Source organism: Engystomops pustulosus, chromosome 11 (genome assembly GCF_040894005.1).
Source record: "Engystomops pustulosus chromosome 11, aEngPut4.maternal, whole genome shotgun sequence".
NCBI lineage: Eukaryota > Metazoa > Chordata > Amphibia > Anura > Leptodactylidae > Engystomops > Engystomops pustulosus.
In genome coordinates, this window is record NC_092421.1 from 33,404,084 (window position 1) to 33,422,013 (window position 17,930).

The 17,930-nt window shown below is 42.4% G+C and overlaps 1 protein-coding gene across 15 annotated transcripts in view; it reads left to right on the plus strand.

Moving 5' to 3' along the window:
* Window positions 1-17,930, plus strand: part of LOC140106274 (uncharacterized) — a 203,231-nt gene that overhangs the window by 161,719 nt on the left and 23,582 nt on the right. For 14 of the 15 annotated variants that reach the window (XM_072130613.1, XM_072130619.1, XM_072130614.1 and 11 more), the window contains 5 exons: window positions 7,834-7,875; window positions 9,847-9,873; window positions 10,149-10,229; window positions 12,114-12,149; window positions 16,082-16,135. In XM_072130613.1, coding sequence (XP_071986714.1) covers window positions 7,834-7,875; window positions 9,847-9,873; window positions 10,149-10,229; window positions 12,114-12,149; window positions 16,082-16,135 — 240 coding nt within the window. The remainder of the gene's footprint in view (window positions 1-7,833; window positions 7,876-9,846; window positions 9,874-10,148; window positions 10,230-12,113; window positions 12,150-16,081; window positions 16,136-17,930) is intronic. The other variant, XM_072130618.1, reaches the window with a different exon arrangement.

Sequence of the window (17,930 nt, forward strand, 5' to 3'; positions counted from 1 at the left end):
AGCAAAGACCGAAGTGGGAAAATTTAGTAGGGGTTGGATTTCAATTAGGCACTAACTCAGTGTCATCTCATCTGGCATAGTAGTGTGCTTTGATACTTGGCTAGAAAATAGCCATAGCAATAGGATAGCATTGTTTGGTTTTAAAAACTCAAAAAAAAACAAAAAACACAAAAAAAAACAAAAAACACAAAAAAAAACAAAAAAAAGTTAAAAAAAAAATAAAGTTATAACTCTCATTTTAAAAATGTTTAACCCGAGGGCTAGGGGTAGAGGACGAGGGCGGGGACGTGGGCGTCCAACTACTGCAGGGGTCAGAGGCCGTGGTCCTGGGCGGGGTGAGACACCACCTGCTGATGAGGGAGCAGGGGAACGCCGCAGAGCTACACTCCCTAGGTTCATGTCTGAAGTTACTGGGACTCGTGGTAGAGCACTGTTGAGGCCAGAACAGTGCGAACAGGTGATGTCGTGGATTGCTGACAATGCTTCGAGCAATTTGTCCACCACCAGTCAGTCTTCCACGCAGTCCACCCATGTCACCGAAATCGGCACTCCTCCAGCTCCTGCACCTCAGCCTCCTCCCCCCCAGTCTGCCCCCTCCCAGGAAAATTTGGCATTTGAACCGGCATACTCTGAGGAACTGTTTTCTGGACCCTTCCCACAGTCACAAACCACTTGTCCGGTTGCTGCTGAGCAATTTTCCGATGCCCAGGTTTTCCACCAGTCACAGTCTGTGGGTGATGATGACCTTCTTGACGTAGTGGAAGTGTGTAAAGAGGTGTCCGACGATGAGGAGACACGGTTGTCAGACAGTGGGGAAGTTGTTGTCAGGGCAGGAAGTCCGAGGGGGGAGCAGACTGAGGGATCGGAGGATGATGAGGTGACAGACCCAAGCTGGGTTGAGAGGTCGGGTGAACACAGTGCTTCTGAGACGGAGGAGAGTCCTCGACCAGAACAGGTTGGAAGAGGCAGTGGTGGGGCCAGACGGAGAGGCAGGGCCAGAGCTGGTGCATCAGCGCCAAATGTGTCAACTAGTGAAGCTCCCGTGGTGAGGGCTCTTGCGGCGAGGGCTAGATCTTCAGAAGTCTGGAGGTTCTTTAAGGAAACACCGGATGACCGACGGACTGTGGTGTGCAACATTTGCCAAACCAGGCTCAGCAGGGGTTCCACCACTACTAGCTTAACTACCACCAGTATGCGCAGGCATATGAATGCTAAACACCCCACTCAGTGGCAACAAGCCCGTTCACCTCCGGCCGTGCACACCACTGCTCCTTCCCCTGTGTCAGCTGATAGTCAGCCCCCTGCCCAGGACCCTGCCACAAAAACCCCATCGTCGCCTCCACGATCCTCCACAGCATCCACCAGCGTTCAGCTCTCCATACCCCAGACGCTGGAGCGGAAACGCAAATATAGTGCAACCCACCCGCACGCCCAAGCCCTTAATGTGCACATCTCCAGATTGCTTAGCCTGGAGATGCTGCCCTATAGGCTAGTAGAGACCGAGGCCTTTCGCAACCTCATGGCGGCGGCCGCCCCTCGGTATTCGGTCCCCAGCCGCCACTACTTTTCCCGATGTGCCGTCCCAGCCCTGCACCAGCACGTGTCAGACAACATCACCCGTGCCCTGACCAACGCCGTTTCTGACAAGGTCCACCTGACCACGGACACGTGGACGAGTGCTGCCGGGCAGGGCCACTATATATCGCTGACGGCACATTGGGTTAACTTGGTGGAGGTTGGGACCGAGTCTGACCCTGGGGCTGGTCATATACTGCCAACACCGAGGATTGCGGGGCTTACCTCGGTCCAGGTGTTTCAGGCCTACTATGCCTCCTCCCACCCCTCCTCCACCTCCTCCTCCGAACTACCATCCGTGGGCACGGCGCCATCAGTCGGTAGCTCTAGGCACAGCAGCAGTGCCGTCCCTAAGCGACAGCAGGCGGTGCTCAAACTGCTGAGCCTAGGCGACAAAAGGCACACCGCCCAAGAGCTATTACAGGGCATCACGGCGCAGACTGATCTGTGGCTGGCACCGCTGAACCTGAAGCCAGGCATGGTTGTGTGTGACAACGGCCGTAACCTGGTGGCGGCTCTGCAACTCGGCAGACTGACACATGTGCCATGCCTGGCCCATGTGTTAAATCTGATAGTTCAGCGTTTCCTCAAGACATACCCCAATCTGTCTGATTTGCTCACGAAGGTGCGCCGCATCTGTGCGCATTTCAGGAAGTCCAGCCCAGATGCTGCCACTCTCAGGGCAGCGCAGCGCCGCCTCCAACTGCCCGCTCACCGACTGTTGTGCGAAGTGCCCACGAGGTGGAATTCAACACTGACCATGTTATCCAGAGTTTACCAGCAGCGCAGAGCGATTGTAGACTGCCAGATGTCAACTTCCACCAGAAGTGGTAGTCAGGTCAGTCAGCTTCCTCAAGTCTACAATGAGGAGTGGACGTGGATGTCTGATATCTGTCAGGTGCTGAGTAACTTTGAGGAGTCAACACAGATGGTCAGTGGCGATGCCGCCATCATCAGCCTCACCATCCCGCTGCTTGGCCTGTTGAAAAACTCTCTGATCAGCATGAAGTCGGAAGCTTTGCGCTCGTCACAAGAGACGGGGGAAGAAGATTCCCTTGTTGATAGCCAAAGCACCCTCAGGTCTGTTTCTCAGCGCATATCGGAGGAGGTGGAGGTGGAGGAGGATGAGGAGGAAGAGGAGGAGAATGTTGGCGAGACACAAGAGGGGACCATTGTTGAGTCCTTCACTGTTCAGCGTGTATGGGCAGAAGAAGAGGAGTTGGAGGAGTTGGAGGAGGAGGAAATGGACAGTCAGGCCAGTGAGGGGAGTGAATTCTTACGCGTTGGTACTCTGGCGCATATGGCAGATTTCATGCTAGGCTGCCTATCCCGTGACCCTCGCGTTCAAAGAATTTATTTCAGCACCGATTACTGGGTGTTCACTCTCCTGGACCCACGGTACAAGCAAAATCTTTCCACTCTCATCCCTGCAGAGGAAAGGAGTGTGAGAATGCATGAATACCAGCAGGCCCTGGTGCACAAGCTGAAACAGTATTTCCCTTCTGACAGCGCTAGCGGCAGAGTGCGTAGTTCTGCGGGACAAGTAGCGAGGGAGAGTAGGCGAGCAGGCAGCTTGTCCAGCACTGGCAAGGGTACGCTTTACAAGGCTTTTGCCAGCTTTATGTCACCCCAGCAAGACACTGTCACCTGTCCCCAGTCTCGGCAGAGTAGGGCTGATCTTTACAGAAAGATGGTGAGGGAGTACGTAGCTGACCATACCATCGTCCTAAATGATCACACAGCTCCCTACAACTACTGGGTTTCAAAGCTGGACATGTGGCACGAACTGGCGCTGTACGCCTTGGAGGTTCTTGCCTGCCCTGCCGCTAGCGTCTTGTCCGAGCGGGTTTTCAGTGCAGCTGGTGGCATCATCACAGATAAGCGTACACGCTTGTCGACTGACAGCGCTGACAGGCTGACGCTTATTAAAATGAATAAAGGCTGGATTTCTCAGAATTTCCAATCTCCACCAGGTGAAGGAAGCTCAACCTGAATAATTGATCCACTCCTCCTCCTCCTCATTTTCCTCCTTCTCCTCCTCTTTGTACAGTAAAGCAGAGGAAACTGGCTATTTTTTGACAGGGCCCACTGGCTCTTGCTATAGTACTTTATGCATTTAATTTTTCTGGAGGGCCACCTACCCGGTCCTCTGTTTGAAACAATTTTTGTGAGTGCCACATACAGGCACTCAATCTATTCCATTTTTCTGGAGGGCCACCTACCCGGTCCTCTGTTTTAAAAAATTTTTGGGACTGCCACATACAGGCACTCAATCTATTCCATTTTACTGGAGGGCCACCTACCTGCTCCTCTGGTTTGAAAAATTTTTGGGACTGCCACATACAGGCACTCAATCTATTCCATTTTTCTGGAGGGACACCTACCTGCTCCTCTGGTTTGAAAACTTTTTGGGACTGCCACATACAGGCACTCAATCTATTCCATTTTACTGGAGGGCCACCTACCTGCTCCTCTGGTTTGAAACATTTTTGGGACTGCCACATACAGGCACTCAATCTATTCCATTTTTCTGGAGGGACACCTACCTGCTCCTCTGGTTTGAAAACTTTTTGGGACTGCCACATACAGGCACTCAATCTATTCCATTTTACTGGAGGGCCACCTACCTGCTCCTCTGGTTTGAAACATTTTTGGGACTGCCACATACAGGCACTCAATCTATTCCATTTTTCTGGAGGGACACCTACCTGCTCCTCTGGTTTGAAAACTTTTTGGGACTGCCACATACAGGCACTCAATCTATTCCATTTTACTGGAGGGCCACCTACCTGCTCCTCTGGTTTGAAAAATTTTTGGGACTGCCACATACAGGCACTCAATCTATTCCATTTTTCTGGAGGGACACCTACCTGCTCCTCTGGTTTGAAAACTTTTTGGGACTGCCACATACAGGCACTATCCAAATTAAATTGTCTCCATAGCAGCCTCCACACGTTGTCTCCATTGCTACCTCCAAAAGTCGTCCATATAGCTGCCTCCATACATCCTCCCCTTATCAAACGAGGTGTGTCAGGCAGAAATTTGGGTTGTTTTCATGGATTCCACATCAAAGTTGTTAACTTTGTCGCCACCCTGCTGTGTTATCCACAAAATATACTGGCAAACATTTATGATTAACCGATATTATTTCAGCGCTTCTTGCGCAGCTGTTTACATTCCCCTCACCCGCCATATCCTAAACTTATAAGAACGCTACTACACTTGATCTTATACAAAAGGTTCTTAGAAGTGCTGTTTGGGGAGTAGCCTATAGACAGGGGCTTGGATTGGCGAAAGCTCGCCTGGCAGCGGAGCGCCAGCTCCATGCCAAGATCCAACTAACATAGTTTTAACTGCAGCACCTTTAATCTACTACTAGTTCACTGCCTCCATACATGGTCCCCTTATCAAACGAGCTGTGTCAGGCAGAATTTTGGGTTGTTTTCATGGCTTCCATGTTAACTTTGTCGCCACCCTGCTGTGTAATCCACAAAATATACTGGCAAACTTTTATCATGTACCGATATTATTTGAGCGCTTCTTGCTCACCTCCTTTGGTTCCTCTCTGCCACCCATTGGTTTGAAGCCTGAGTCCATTTAGGGTATGTCGCCATGACACTCTCTAGCCTGCTGCCGCTGCCTCTGCATGCCGTCCCCTATAGTGTCAGGGTCAATTATTGGATGTTTTAGATGCTATCTAGCTTCATTCTGTCACTCTGTCATGGCCATGCTGTTGCCCATAATTTTGGCATAATGTTGCGATTATGCAGCCTCAGAGGCATCCATGCATGCTGCCCCTGCTGTTTCCTGTCCATTTCCGTGGTGTTTCCATCCTTTTCTGAGGTTCCCAGGTGTTTGGCCAAGCTTCCCTGTGCAGAGCCTTGGTCCCCTTGAAAAATGCTCGAGTCTCCCATTGACTTCAATGGGGTTCGTTATTCGAGACGAGCACTCGAGCATCGGGAAAAGTTCGTCTCGAATAACGAGTACCCGAGCATTTTAGTGTTCGCTCATCTCTAGTTATTAGCGTTATTTTTGTGCCAAAGGTTTCCGTTTTTCAAAATCTACCTAATAAACCTAATAAAACTTACTGTATATACATGTGTATAAGCCGAGTTTTTCAACACAAAAAATGTGCTGAAAAACGTCCCCTCGGCTTATACACAAGTAAATGCACAAGTAAAAAATACTTAAAAAATAATAAACTTATATACTCACCCTCCGGTGGCCCCGATGTGCAGCGCTGCTCCCCTGATGTCGTCTTCTTGCTTCCGCGCCCATCTTCTTTCTCCTGCTGGGCCCCGCGCCCGGGGGAGAGCAATGGCGGCGCCCAGCAGAAGAAAGAAGACTGGCACGGAAGCAAGAAGAAGGGCGCGAAAGCAAGAAGAAGAGCCGCGCGGACATCGGAGGAGCAGCGCTGCACATTGGGGCCCCCGGAGGGTGAGTATATAAGTTTATTTATTTTTTTAATGCTGGGCAGGCTGTATACTACTGGGGGCAGGCTGGGCTGTGCTGTATACTACTGGGGGCAGGCTGGACAGTGCTGTATACTACTGGGGGCAAGCTGTATACTACCGGGGCAGGCTGTATACTACCGGGGGCAGGCTGTATACTACTGGGGGCAGGCTGTATACTACAGGGGGCTGACTGGCTATATACTGGGGGGGTATGTGACCAATGCATTTCCCACCCTTGGCTTATACTCGAGTCAATAGGTTTTCCCAGTTTTTGGAGGTAAAATTAGGGGTCTCGGCTTATACTCGGGTCGGCTTATACTCGAGTATATACGGTACATAAATTTGGTGTCTTCATGATCATATTGACCAAAAGAATTAAGGGAAGATGTCATTTGGAATACACAGTGAAAGCCTAAAAAACAAAGCCCACAAAAAATGGTGTAAATGCATTTTTTTCATCCATATTTGGAATTTTTTTCTCTCATCCCAGTAAATGGCATGGAATATTAAATACCATAACTAGTAAATACAATATGTTACTCAGGATGCAAGTCCCCATATAGCTTTATGCACAAAGAAAATAAATTTGGGGGAGTTAAAAAAGAAAATGGATAAAATTAAAATGGCCTGGTCCTCGAAGGGAAACTGTCAAGCAATTTTCAGAGCCTTAGTAACTATCCAACCCCTTTCTTTTTGGTAAAATTTCCGAGTCAAACTTGCCCAGGGATATCTAGAGCGAGTTGAGGAGCGTGGCCTAATGTCATATGACTAGGGTGACATCATCACAGGTCCTTTAGCCTCCTAACATAAGCAAACTATACCCCATGCACATATCTGACCGTATTAAAAATCACAGCATGGCTGCATGGCCTTCTCCTTTCTATGCAGGCTGCTGTGATTTCAAGTGATACAATATGCTGTGATTTCATGAGATATGTGCTTGGTGTACAGTTTACTAATGTTAGAAGGCTAAAGGACCTGCGACAATGTTGCTCTAGTTACATTACATTACTGCTGCATGCAGAGAAAGCATGGGGAGGAGCTGCTGGATTCAGCCTGAGGAGGCCACGCACACCTCAACTCACTATAGACATGCTTGGATACCAGGTAAAATTCTAAAGTTATAATATATGGGGATCTGAAGAGAACAATTTTTAGCTAAAAGAAGTGCGTCAGTTAGTTAATAGGGCTCTATAGGAACCTGCCACTAACTGTATTTGTGAAAAATGTAGGGACAGGTTCCCTTTAAAGGGTTGAACATATTTTTGTCAAAATAGGCAGGCCAATATCCCCTTGTTATCTCATATAGATCTTATATATATATCTCTTATATTTTATAAAGTAGCACCATCTTTATGCCTTTTAAAAGATGAACAAGAAATTTATTAACTCGTACATTTACATAAAAAATATTCGACATTAGGAAGTGGCTTTTGGAGTCTTCATGTCTACTGTTTTCCATTACACCACGGATTGTATGTGCAATCTTACCATGGAGAATACATAGTAGTGGATTTAATTTTGAGTGATTTGTTTGCCTTATATGGCAAAAGCCAATGATTAGAAAGAACGCCATCACTTTGCCTACCAAGTGTTATATGAGTCAAGAACTTTATTTTAGTCAACCATAATAAGGTTCTAATGCTGGTCAGGAACCCCATAACTAACTTATTAATGTGGGTAATCAGTTGGTGATATAGTAGTGAGTTCTTAGTGACTTCCACATTTTCTTTATTATTACTGTATATTGATTATTTATCACCTTACACGACTATTACTCATTTACATATTCATGTTTTTCTAGGTGTCTGGGCCTCCGGGTCCTCCAGGTGTTCCTGGGCCTGTAGTAAGTTTATACCTATCTTATTTCTATCTGATTGGGACTAATTGATCACAGTAAGAACAAAAACAAGATCACTGCGAGATGGCGTTTACATAATACACCTTTAGCGATGCATTGCCTTTTCACTTAGGCGGTTACCACATGCAAATAATACTTTCCATAAATCTGTACCGCATCTCTATTGGAATGTTACCGCATCTCTGCTTCTGATGTTATGGTGTACTGGTATACAGTCCATAAAATAGATCAGTGTGTGTTTCACAACGTAAAGGCAAACTTTATGTCAGGCCACAAAAGCGAGTCACCTCCCGATCTCGCAAATCCACAGTCAATACAAGTACAATTAGTACCACTGACTCAATGCTTCACATTTTCTCTGCTATCCGCAGGTAAATACTTTAATTTTGTTGCACACGCTTTGGGGGTCTTATTATTGGGGGCCTTATTATTGGGGGTAATGGGCATAAATGTGGCTTAAATGTGAATATGTATTTGGTGTTTGTGTTGCTCTTAATTTATCCTCCTGTTTAATCCCTTCCCGCTCTGCAGCGGAATATATCCGCCGTGGTGCTGATGCCGGTTCGGCTCCGATCCACAGGGTGTCGACTGTGGGCTCCGATCGTGGGTGTTTAACCTTTTAAATGCCGTGGCTGCACGGGGGTTCGATCAGGACGCCAGAGCTGCCTGCAGGCATTGCCTGAAAGATGGCGTCAGTAACTTCATCTTAAATGCACAGTGTCAGCCATGGCATGTGCATAGGCTGACACTGCTAATACCCTGCAATACATCAGTATTGCAGAGTATTATCATGAACAAGCAATCAGATGATTGCTTGTACATGTCCCATGGTGAAAATAATAAAAGTTAAAAAAAAAAAAAAATTCAATAAAAAAATAAAGCAATGAATCAATGAAAAATGCCCATCATCCCCATAACATATAAAGAGACATATAGTGCAAAAAACAGTCTACATCATAACAAAAAACCCACATGTATAGTATCACCGCATCCGTAACAACCTGTAGCATAAAAGTAAATAATTATGGAACCTGAACGGTGAACGCTGTAAAAAAAACTTTTAAAAACCTGCCAAAAATTATGATTTTTACCTATTGAATCCCACAAAAAATGCAATAAAAAGTGAACAAAAAAACAAACTACAAAATAATACTGTTGCAAAGTACAACATGTCCCGCAAAAAACAAGCCACCAACCAGCTCTATAGCCAAAAATGTTATGCCACTTGGAAGGCGGCGATGCACAAATGATAGATTTTTCCCCAGATTAATGTTTTATTTGGCAAATTTAATAAAACGGAAAAAATATTAATGTATGGTATCCCCGTAATCGTATCGACCCATGGAATAAAGATAACATGATTATTAAGCTATAAGATGAACACCATAAAAAAAAAAAGTTCAAAATCCAGTACAGAATTGATGCTTTTCTACTCCTGCCCACAAAAAAAAGTTCCTAAATTTTCAACAATAGGGGATACCAACCCAAAATGGTAACACTGAAAAAAGGATCTCATCCCGCAAAAAAAAAAAAATCAAAAACTAAATTACTAAACTAAACTAAATTCAAAATTTTTTCTTTTTTTTTTGTAAATAAACACAAAACTTATCAGCCACAATTTACCACTAAAATGAAGTACAACATGTGAGGAAAAAACAAACAGTCTCAGAATCGTTTTGATAAGTAACATTGTTCAAAAGTTATAACTATATAAAGCGACACAGGTCAGAATCTAAAAAATGGGGCTCAGCCTTAAGCTATAAACTGGCTGTGTCCTTAAGGGGTTAGAAGTTATGTTCCACGGACAACAAAACTATATGAAACTAGCCAATGAGGCGGTAACCTGTGATCTTGTCTTTGTATGATGAATGAATACATAAGAGCAGTATTTGCTGGTTTATATTATCAATGTCAACTATGCTAATAGTACATTGTATGTATGTGTTATTTTTTTAGGGCCCTCCTGGACTCCCTGGCCAGAAGGTACAAACATCAATAATTATCAGACTTTTTCCTAATTCATATTTTAAGTACTAGTACAACCATGGATATTGATGATTTACACTTCGGATTCGTCATCAATAGCAAATCGTCAGGGTTCGACACTGAGAGCTTCACCAATCAGTTGTTCCCTGTAGCTGTTGTATTGTTTTGTGATTGTAGTTTATCCTAAAGTTTAGTTTTTTATGTATTTTGTTTGTAAAAGTGCCCCTTGACTTTTTCACATATGGTTACACTGCTGTTATTATCATCTGCAGGGTGAAGTAGGAGAGAGGGGTATGAAAGGGGACAAGGGTGGCCAGGGAGAGAAAGGAGACAAAGGACCTTTGGGTTTACCGGTAAGTACATACAATTTACACGCTGTTGTGTCAATCCTAGCGGTGCGCATTTAAACATGGCTACCAGTTCTATATATACAATTTCTTAATGATGCAGTATATGATATGCGTATTAAAAACATTAATAAACAGTGAAGTACAAGATCTTTAGAAATAATACAAACAAAAAATGCCAATTATAGGAAGAAATGCCAATTAATGGGATTTCATTCTTTACTTTTTGTTATGTCAGCAAATTTTGAACCATTTCAGAACTAATAATAGACAACTAAATGGCAAATCTCCCTGCCTAATAATACCGTCCCTGTAGTCACTGGTCATTGGCGCTTTAGACTCCACCCAGCAAGTTAGCCATACCTTATAGGAGGTGTTCAGTGATAGAAGTCACCCCAAGTGTAACCTGGCCAACATTTCAGCTGTTCTCTCTCATATATCATAGGCTAATATGTAGCTTTGCCAGCTACATAGCCCTATTTTTATCACTGACATTTAATAAACCAAAACTATAATTAAGACCAATTACTGTTACAACTCTACTAAACATATAAAAGTTCAATTTAAAAATTTTAAGTTAAAATCCATTTTGAGACAGGAAAAATGTGAACGTTTTTGATTTTCATGAACGTACAAAAAATGCTTAACTGTCTCCTCCCAGAATATTTTCGCTGTTGCTAAATGTTGCTGCATTTGATTTTTTACATGTGTTTTGATTCCATATGCGAATGTTCATTTTTGAGTGTGACAATGCATTTCATTCTAATAATAACCATGTTGTGTTCCAGAGACAATGGTGTGGTTTAACCCCTAACTTCACATAGTAGTTATATGGCATGTTATCACATGATTTTTTTCACTAAACAATAAAAGTATTTACAAAATAATTACAATTTATCATAATATCTTTCAAATATTTTATGCCAAATATGTACTAGATAATTATCCTAAAATGTGGTCTTTTCCAAAACTTCAAAGGGTTTTAAAGTTTTCCTGGGCAGGGGTGAGGTGTCCTCCAGTCAGACTATGAATAGAAACTTCTGGCTCAGCTAGTTGCCTCAGTGGCTATAGAAGTAAGAGCGAAGATGCTAAAAAGTGCAGTATACATTAATGATACTTAACAACATAGTTAAGAGCAAAATGGATGTCTGTTTTCACCACAAGTCTATATATATATAGATATAGATAGAGAGAGAGAGCTCTTTGTCCCCCCAAGGAAAGTTTCCTTGCTAGTTGAGTTACAAGTTGAAGGAACTAAATGAACTAGAAAGTCCTTAGTAACATCAGCATTATGTGCAGATTACTTGCAGGGGGTGGGCACACAGGAAGTCTGTGAGATCTTATTCAGGCAACAGCAGCAAAGCAGGAAGTGATGTCTGAGAACAAGATGCCCCTTTGGTAACTTTTCTTGTACAGTCCCATAACATACAGCCATTTTGTTATAAACTGATGTCATGGAACAATAGAAAAAATTAACATTCTTTATGTTATCTTACTGTAGTGGGTTTTTTTCTTTTTACAAACAAAAAAAAAATTCCAGATTATAATAAATTCACATTAATAATAGATATAAATTGGCCTAAATTCTGTACTGGCTAGTGTAACAAATGTAAAAAATATCATCTTTTAATACTGATCTACAGAAATGTCCTTACATATTTATTGATGATATACTGTTTACATGCTAAATCTACAATTCAAATATATAATGTCTATGATTTAATAACACATCACGTTTAACCTGTATCCTTTGTTGTCCTTGAATATAAGGGAATATAAGTGTATGTATGTTTTCAGTTGCTGCTTCACTCACTTTCCCCTCCCTCATTGTTTCCCCCTTCCATTCTCCTGTCCATTCCATGTGCATTTACATTCTGCCCTGCTGTCCAGGGTGCCTCAGGTTTAGACGGCAGAATTGGTCCACCGGTGAGTCCTAACTCCATTAAACTAACCTACCTACCTACCTCTTCTTTTACCTTGCCTTGCCCCATCTGCTGATAGCTGCAGGCTTTTGACTATCACATGACTCCCCTAATCTACAAGCATAAAAAATAATCTAATTTACACAGGGTTAGCAGTGGTTTCCTTCAAATCTGTAGACCACTTTAAAGCAATGAAACATACATACCATTTGATAGCAGGAAAATTATACCAACTGAGGCAAGAGGTGGATTTTATGTAACTTGTCCTATGGGGTATTCTTGGACGTCTTGGCTGTTTTCAGAAGAGTCTATCCTCAAAAAATGGTGCTTCCAGTCAATCATCACATCACAATTTTATATAACTAGCTGGGCAAAGTAGCACAAGCAGATACAATACAACAATGTTCTTAGAACATAAGTAAAGTCACAAAATGCCTGCAAAATTTTGTGAAGGGTGTTCTTGGGATAAATTTAATATTTGTAAACATTTCATCTACAGCTTAGCCTCTACGTGGCTATATTACCTTTAGGGTACATTCACATGAACGGGCACATGTCAGCACGCTGGAGAGGAAGAGGCATGAGCGCTGCTCACCCCTCCACTCTCCATAGAGCAGCACAGGGCAGCTGCAGTAACATGGCAAAATATAGGACAGGTCTTATATTTCGCCATGCACAGTCACCATGTGTGACATCAATGGGCGGCCGCACATCGGTCTCCATTGCAATCGTGTGAATGGGACCTTATCATGTGTAAAGTGTACAAAGAGTTCAGTTATGTAGTTTGTACATAAGTGAATTGCCCAGAATCTGGTTTCTATTGATGGCAATGGGAGGCTGCCATGGATTTTCTATGTCGGTTAATATAATTTCTGTTATAATGGGAGAAATTCACATTGATGAATAGGAGGGTGTTTCCCTTTAAGCAATTTGTCAGGAAGCAACACCAAATGCTGCATCAGAAAAACAATTATGGTTTCCTGGAAGCTGATATTTCCAGGCAAAATTACACCCATGTCAACAATGTGGCTCTAACGAAAATTTAAAGATCTCGAGTTAAACAAAAACAATGGTGGACATATTGGATAAAGCAGTCATTCGAGTACCAAGCTCCATTTCTTACATAATGGTATGGGGTCAGTTTCTTTATTTAAATGGGCCGTCCCATCCCAGGGAAGGTGGTATCCCATTATGCTAAAAAAAAAAAAGGATCTGGTTCCCATTAATTAATGTAGCAGCAGGTCAAGCACATACCCTGCTGTATCATTCAGTACCTAAGGGACTTACTGGACACAGCCAAGCTCATCAATTAGCTTTCTACAGCATTCTCCTACAGAAATTAATGGAGTGGCAGGAGATATGCTCGACCTGCGGCTCTGTCCATTAGGGGGAACAGGACCCCCTTTCTCATAATTATTTGCATAGATAATAACTGTTTTTGCATATTTGGTCATGTAATTATATGTAGAATAAATATTCCTAACCAAAATAGGTGGCAATTGCAGCTAATTTTATAATGGGCATCTATATTTCTCAGGCAATGCTGTAAATTATATTCTACAGTGCTTCACTCCACCTCATTCTACACAAACCTCAGCATTCGTGCTTCCCACAACCTGAAATAAATGAACAGATCTGGAACAAGGAGATAGTTTCTTCAATTTAATGGCATTCTGCAGAAATAAGTAAACATTGGATTTTCATTGTAAAACTAAGCATAGCATCTAATAGTAACAGATGAATACATAAAACCCATTTGGAAAACAATAATTGAGGTTTTTAGGTCACTATTTTTAAATGATTACTAAGTTTTTGGCAACATTTGCATCAATCATTAGTACAGGCGTACATGAGTAACTTTGTTAAATGTTTTCAGAAAAAAAGTCTCTTTCTGCACTTGTTTTTTCCCCAGTCCCCCTTTTCACACATACACACAGACATGTTACATACATGTACCTACATGTAATGTAGGGTCTGTGAATTGACAGAGACACAAACAGAGACAATGGGCCCTAAGACAACTAAACCCGATTTCCAGCTTTCCCTCCCTATTACCTAGCCCACCTTAAGTGATGGGTAGACAGCTAGGAGATGTTTCTTCCCTGTGCCAATGTGCAAACACAAAGACAGTACAAACAATTAACAGAAGTCAGCAGAGTTGAGTTGGTACAAAGAGGATGCAGTACAAATTCACAAGAGCAAAGAATAGTAAGAACACAAACAAAGTCAGAATACCAGGACAGAGAGAAAAGGATCACAAGAATAGTATGTAGCTAACTAAGAAAATTCTATAGCCAGCATACTTACAAGGGCGGGAAGGGCTCTTATGTGATATCAGAGCCCTGGCCCTAACAGTGATTGGGTCAGAAATCTGAGATCCAGACAAAACAGAGAGCAAGGGAGTAATCTGAGTTGAGTAAGAAGATGTCAATCAGAATGGGTTCAGTATTGATGAACCAGAGCAAAGCTGCAATAAAGAGATGGCCGGGGCACTAATTAATCCAAACAGCCAGCAAGTGTAAACCCATGTTGACACTGACAATGTTCATTAAAGACACAAGGACACAATCAGCGCCTCCTCAGCCACACTCCACAGACAGAAGATGATGCCGACACAGATCTTACACTGATATATCCTAAAATGAATTTGTCTTGTCTCGCAAGATGGATTGTAACTAACTGAAGTACCAAATTAAAAGTTACCCTAATCCTAGCTACAGTCGAAATCTATAAAGAGTGAAGAGGAAGGAGTAAGCAGGAGCTAAATGAAGGAGAAGAACATAGACCAGCATAGATCTAACAGATGCTGTTAGAAAGCTAAAAGAAAACTCTCAACTCAAATACTTTATTCACTTGAGTACTGCTACCGTTAGGCCCCTTCGACACTTGCGAGTGTGACGTGCTGAACTCGCATCGCACTCCCAGCGACGGGATTGCCCGGCCCAAACGCTGCAAACCGGAACTGAACTCAGCATGTCAGCGCATCACACTTGCAAGTGTGGAAGGGGCCTAAGTGAACCTTTTTGTCTCCGAGCAAGTGAAAATCAAGGAAACAAGACGCTGACTATGGGAGGTATCATGGTGGTTAGATTAAAAATGCAAAATACTAATACACATAAGAAGCAGAAGTAGAGTTATTCATCAAATACACTCACTGTACTATTGATTTATGCAAACTTTATTGAAAGGTTAATTAAGTGTTGGCATGGTGTTGTAGTCGAGACAATTTAATTGGTTTCAATGTAATTTGATCACTGAGCCAAGTTGTCTAAAATTTCATGTCAATAATTTCTAATGTAATAAAACTAATGATGGAATATTTACGGAATGTGTGCCCTTCATGGAGGATCCAAGATGGAAGTTGTATTAAAATAAGGTAATATGTGACAATAATAATTTCATACTAGAGCTCTGACCACCAACTCAAGTGTTTTTAGTATGAGGGGAATCATTGAAGCAGTAAGAAGCAAACTATGTGGCCTGACCTTTTGATCTATACCGATGCATCCATTTCTGCAGCATGGTGATTTTCAGATTGCATGCTAAGCTACCTTCTTGAAATGATGCAAAATCCTTTCCTTTTTTAATAATCCATTTTAATTTGTATCAGTGATGCTTAGATATGTGACTAAACCATTATGTTTTCATCATGATACCATTTTCAGCTTTGGGTTAGGATGACAACTCAGAGGCACAGTACAGTATTTGTGAAGCTATTGATCATTATATATGAAGGTTAAAAGTTTCCACTCCCTTGTCCAGTTTTTCTTTTCCAATTTTAAAAAGTTGTTTCGACTCCAGTGCTGAAAATTGTAACTAGCCAATGATAACTTGACTGCCTGCCCAAATGGTTCTTGCTTCTACTTGCTTTTTTCCCAACTGCCAAGACTCTAAACATGATAACATGATAATTAGTTATTTCTCTTTGTACAATAGGGGACCCCAGGACCAATTGGAGTACCAGGACCAGCAGGACCAAAAGGAGATAGGGTAAAGTAAACATATTTTTGTGTTGGTAACCTATTACAAATGTAGTTTATGTATGAAAGTTACCGAATATACTCAAGTATAAGCCGATGTACCAAATTTTAACACAAAACACTGGCAAAACCTATTGACTCGAGTATAAGCTGAGGGTGGGAAATACATTGGTCACAGTCCCCCAGCATATAGCCAGCCCCTGTAGTATACAGCCTGCCTGGCCCTCTAGTATATAGCCTGCCAGCCCCTCTAGTATATTGCTTGCCAGCCTCTCTAGTATATAGCCTGCCAGCCGCTCTAGTATATTGCTTGCCAGCCCCTCTAGTATATAGCCTGCCAGCTCCCTAGAATATAACCTGACAGCCCCCTGTAGTTTATAGCCTGACGGCCCCATAGTATATAGCCTGCCAGCCCCATTTTAGTAAAAAAAAATGTATACTGTATTTACCTTAATGACGTCCCCTGTAGGTCCTCTTCTTGCTTCAGATCCTCTTTGTGTCATTCTGCTTCTCTTTGGGTCCTCTTCGGGTCGTTCCACTCCTCTTTGAGTGCTGAACTAGCATACACAATGACTTCAGCCGTTTGCTGACGCCATTGTCCGTGAGCCACCGGCATCGGGAGTGGATCTGAAGAGGAGCGGAAGGACCTGAAGAGGACGCGAAGGACCTGAAGGGCCCAAAGAGGCACCGGAGCATCGGAAGCAAGAAGAGGACCTACAGGGGGTGTAGAAAAGGTGGGTACATTGTTATTTTTTTTATAGACTCGCGTAAAAGCCGAGTTAGATATTTTCAGCATAAATTTTGGTATGTGCACTGTAGAGCACTTTAAACATAGAGTTAAATAGGTCCAAGAACATATACATGCTTAACTCATATTCATGAAAAAAGTATGAAGAATCTTAGCCCTATTACAGGGAACCTCTCTACTTTTAATAATTTTTTATCTCTAATGGCAGTCAATTTCTATTGAAAGAGAACAACTAGTTCACATTCAAAGTGTAACTTAACTTTTAATAAAATTAATGAATCTATAGTGGATAATAGAAAATGATAATAACATTTTTGTTATATACTCAATTAAATAGATACATTCCTGTGTCTTTCTTTTCCCCTTACTTTCTTCCTTATTTAAGTAGTCTGTGCAAATTTTCTGTCATCATACACCACGGACAACTAAAAGAGAAACTGATAATGTACTGGATAGTCTAATCTCCTTACAGAGCTGTATCTTCAATAGTATCTAGACAAGAATTTTGCATTAGCCTCCTTATCTTATCTCTGTATTTTAAAAGTGGACTTCACATACAATGCTCACTGCAGGAGAGAGGAGGAGCATAAAAAGCATAGAGAAGCTGCTTACATAATGAACTAAAACTATTACTATTGTCACCCGCGACCGTCATTTCCTAAATAAATGAAAAAAAAGAAATTGCTTTGGAGGTTTATATACACTTTAAACTACATCAATAAAGAACGCAAAGTGCACTTCAATTGAGAGTGCACTTTCACTTACGTTCACTTACCCCTGAAGAGTGGGACACTCTCATCTACTGTCCATCAACGCCAGGTGTCAGAAGAATATGTGTATGAGCAGCTTTAGCTTCATATTGGGTATGTTAAACGTGGTTTAAGTATAATAAAGCTACTTGTAATATGTTGGAGTCTGAAAAGTCTACATACTTTGATATAAAGACCATAAGAATTTCTTAAAATCTGCACCTCTTGGGGAAATGATAGAGGCTCTGCTATTGTATTTACTCCAGCAAATTTAGTAGATTTCAGTAGATCATTAATTGATGCAAACA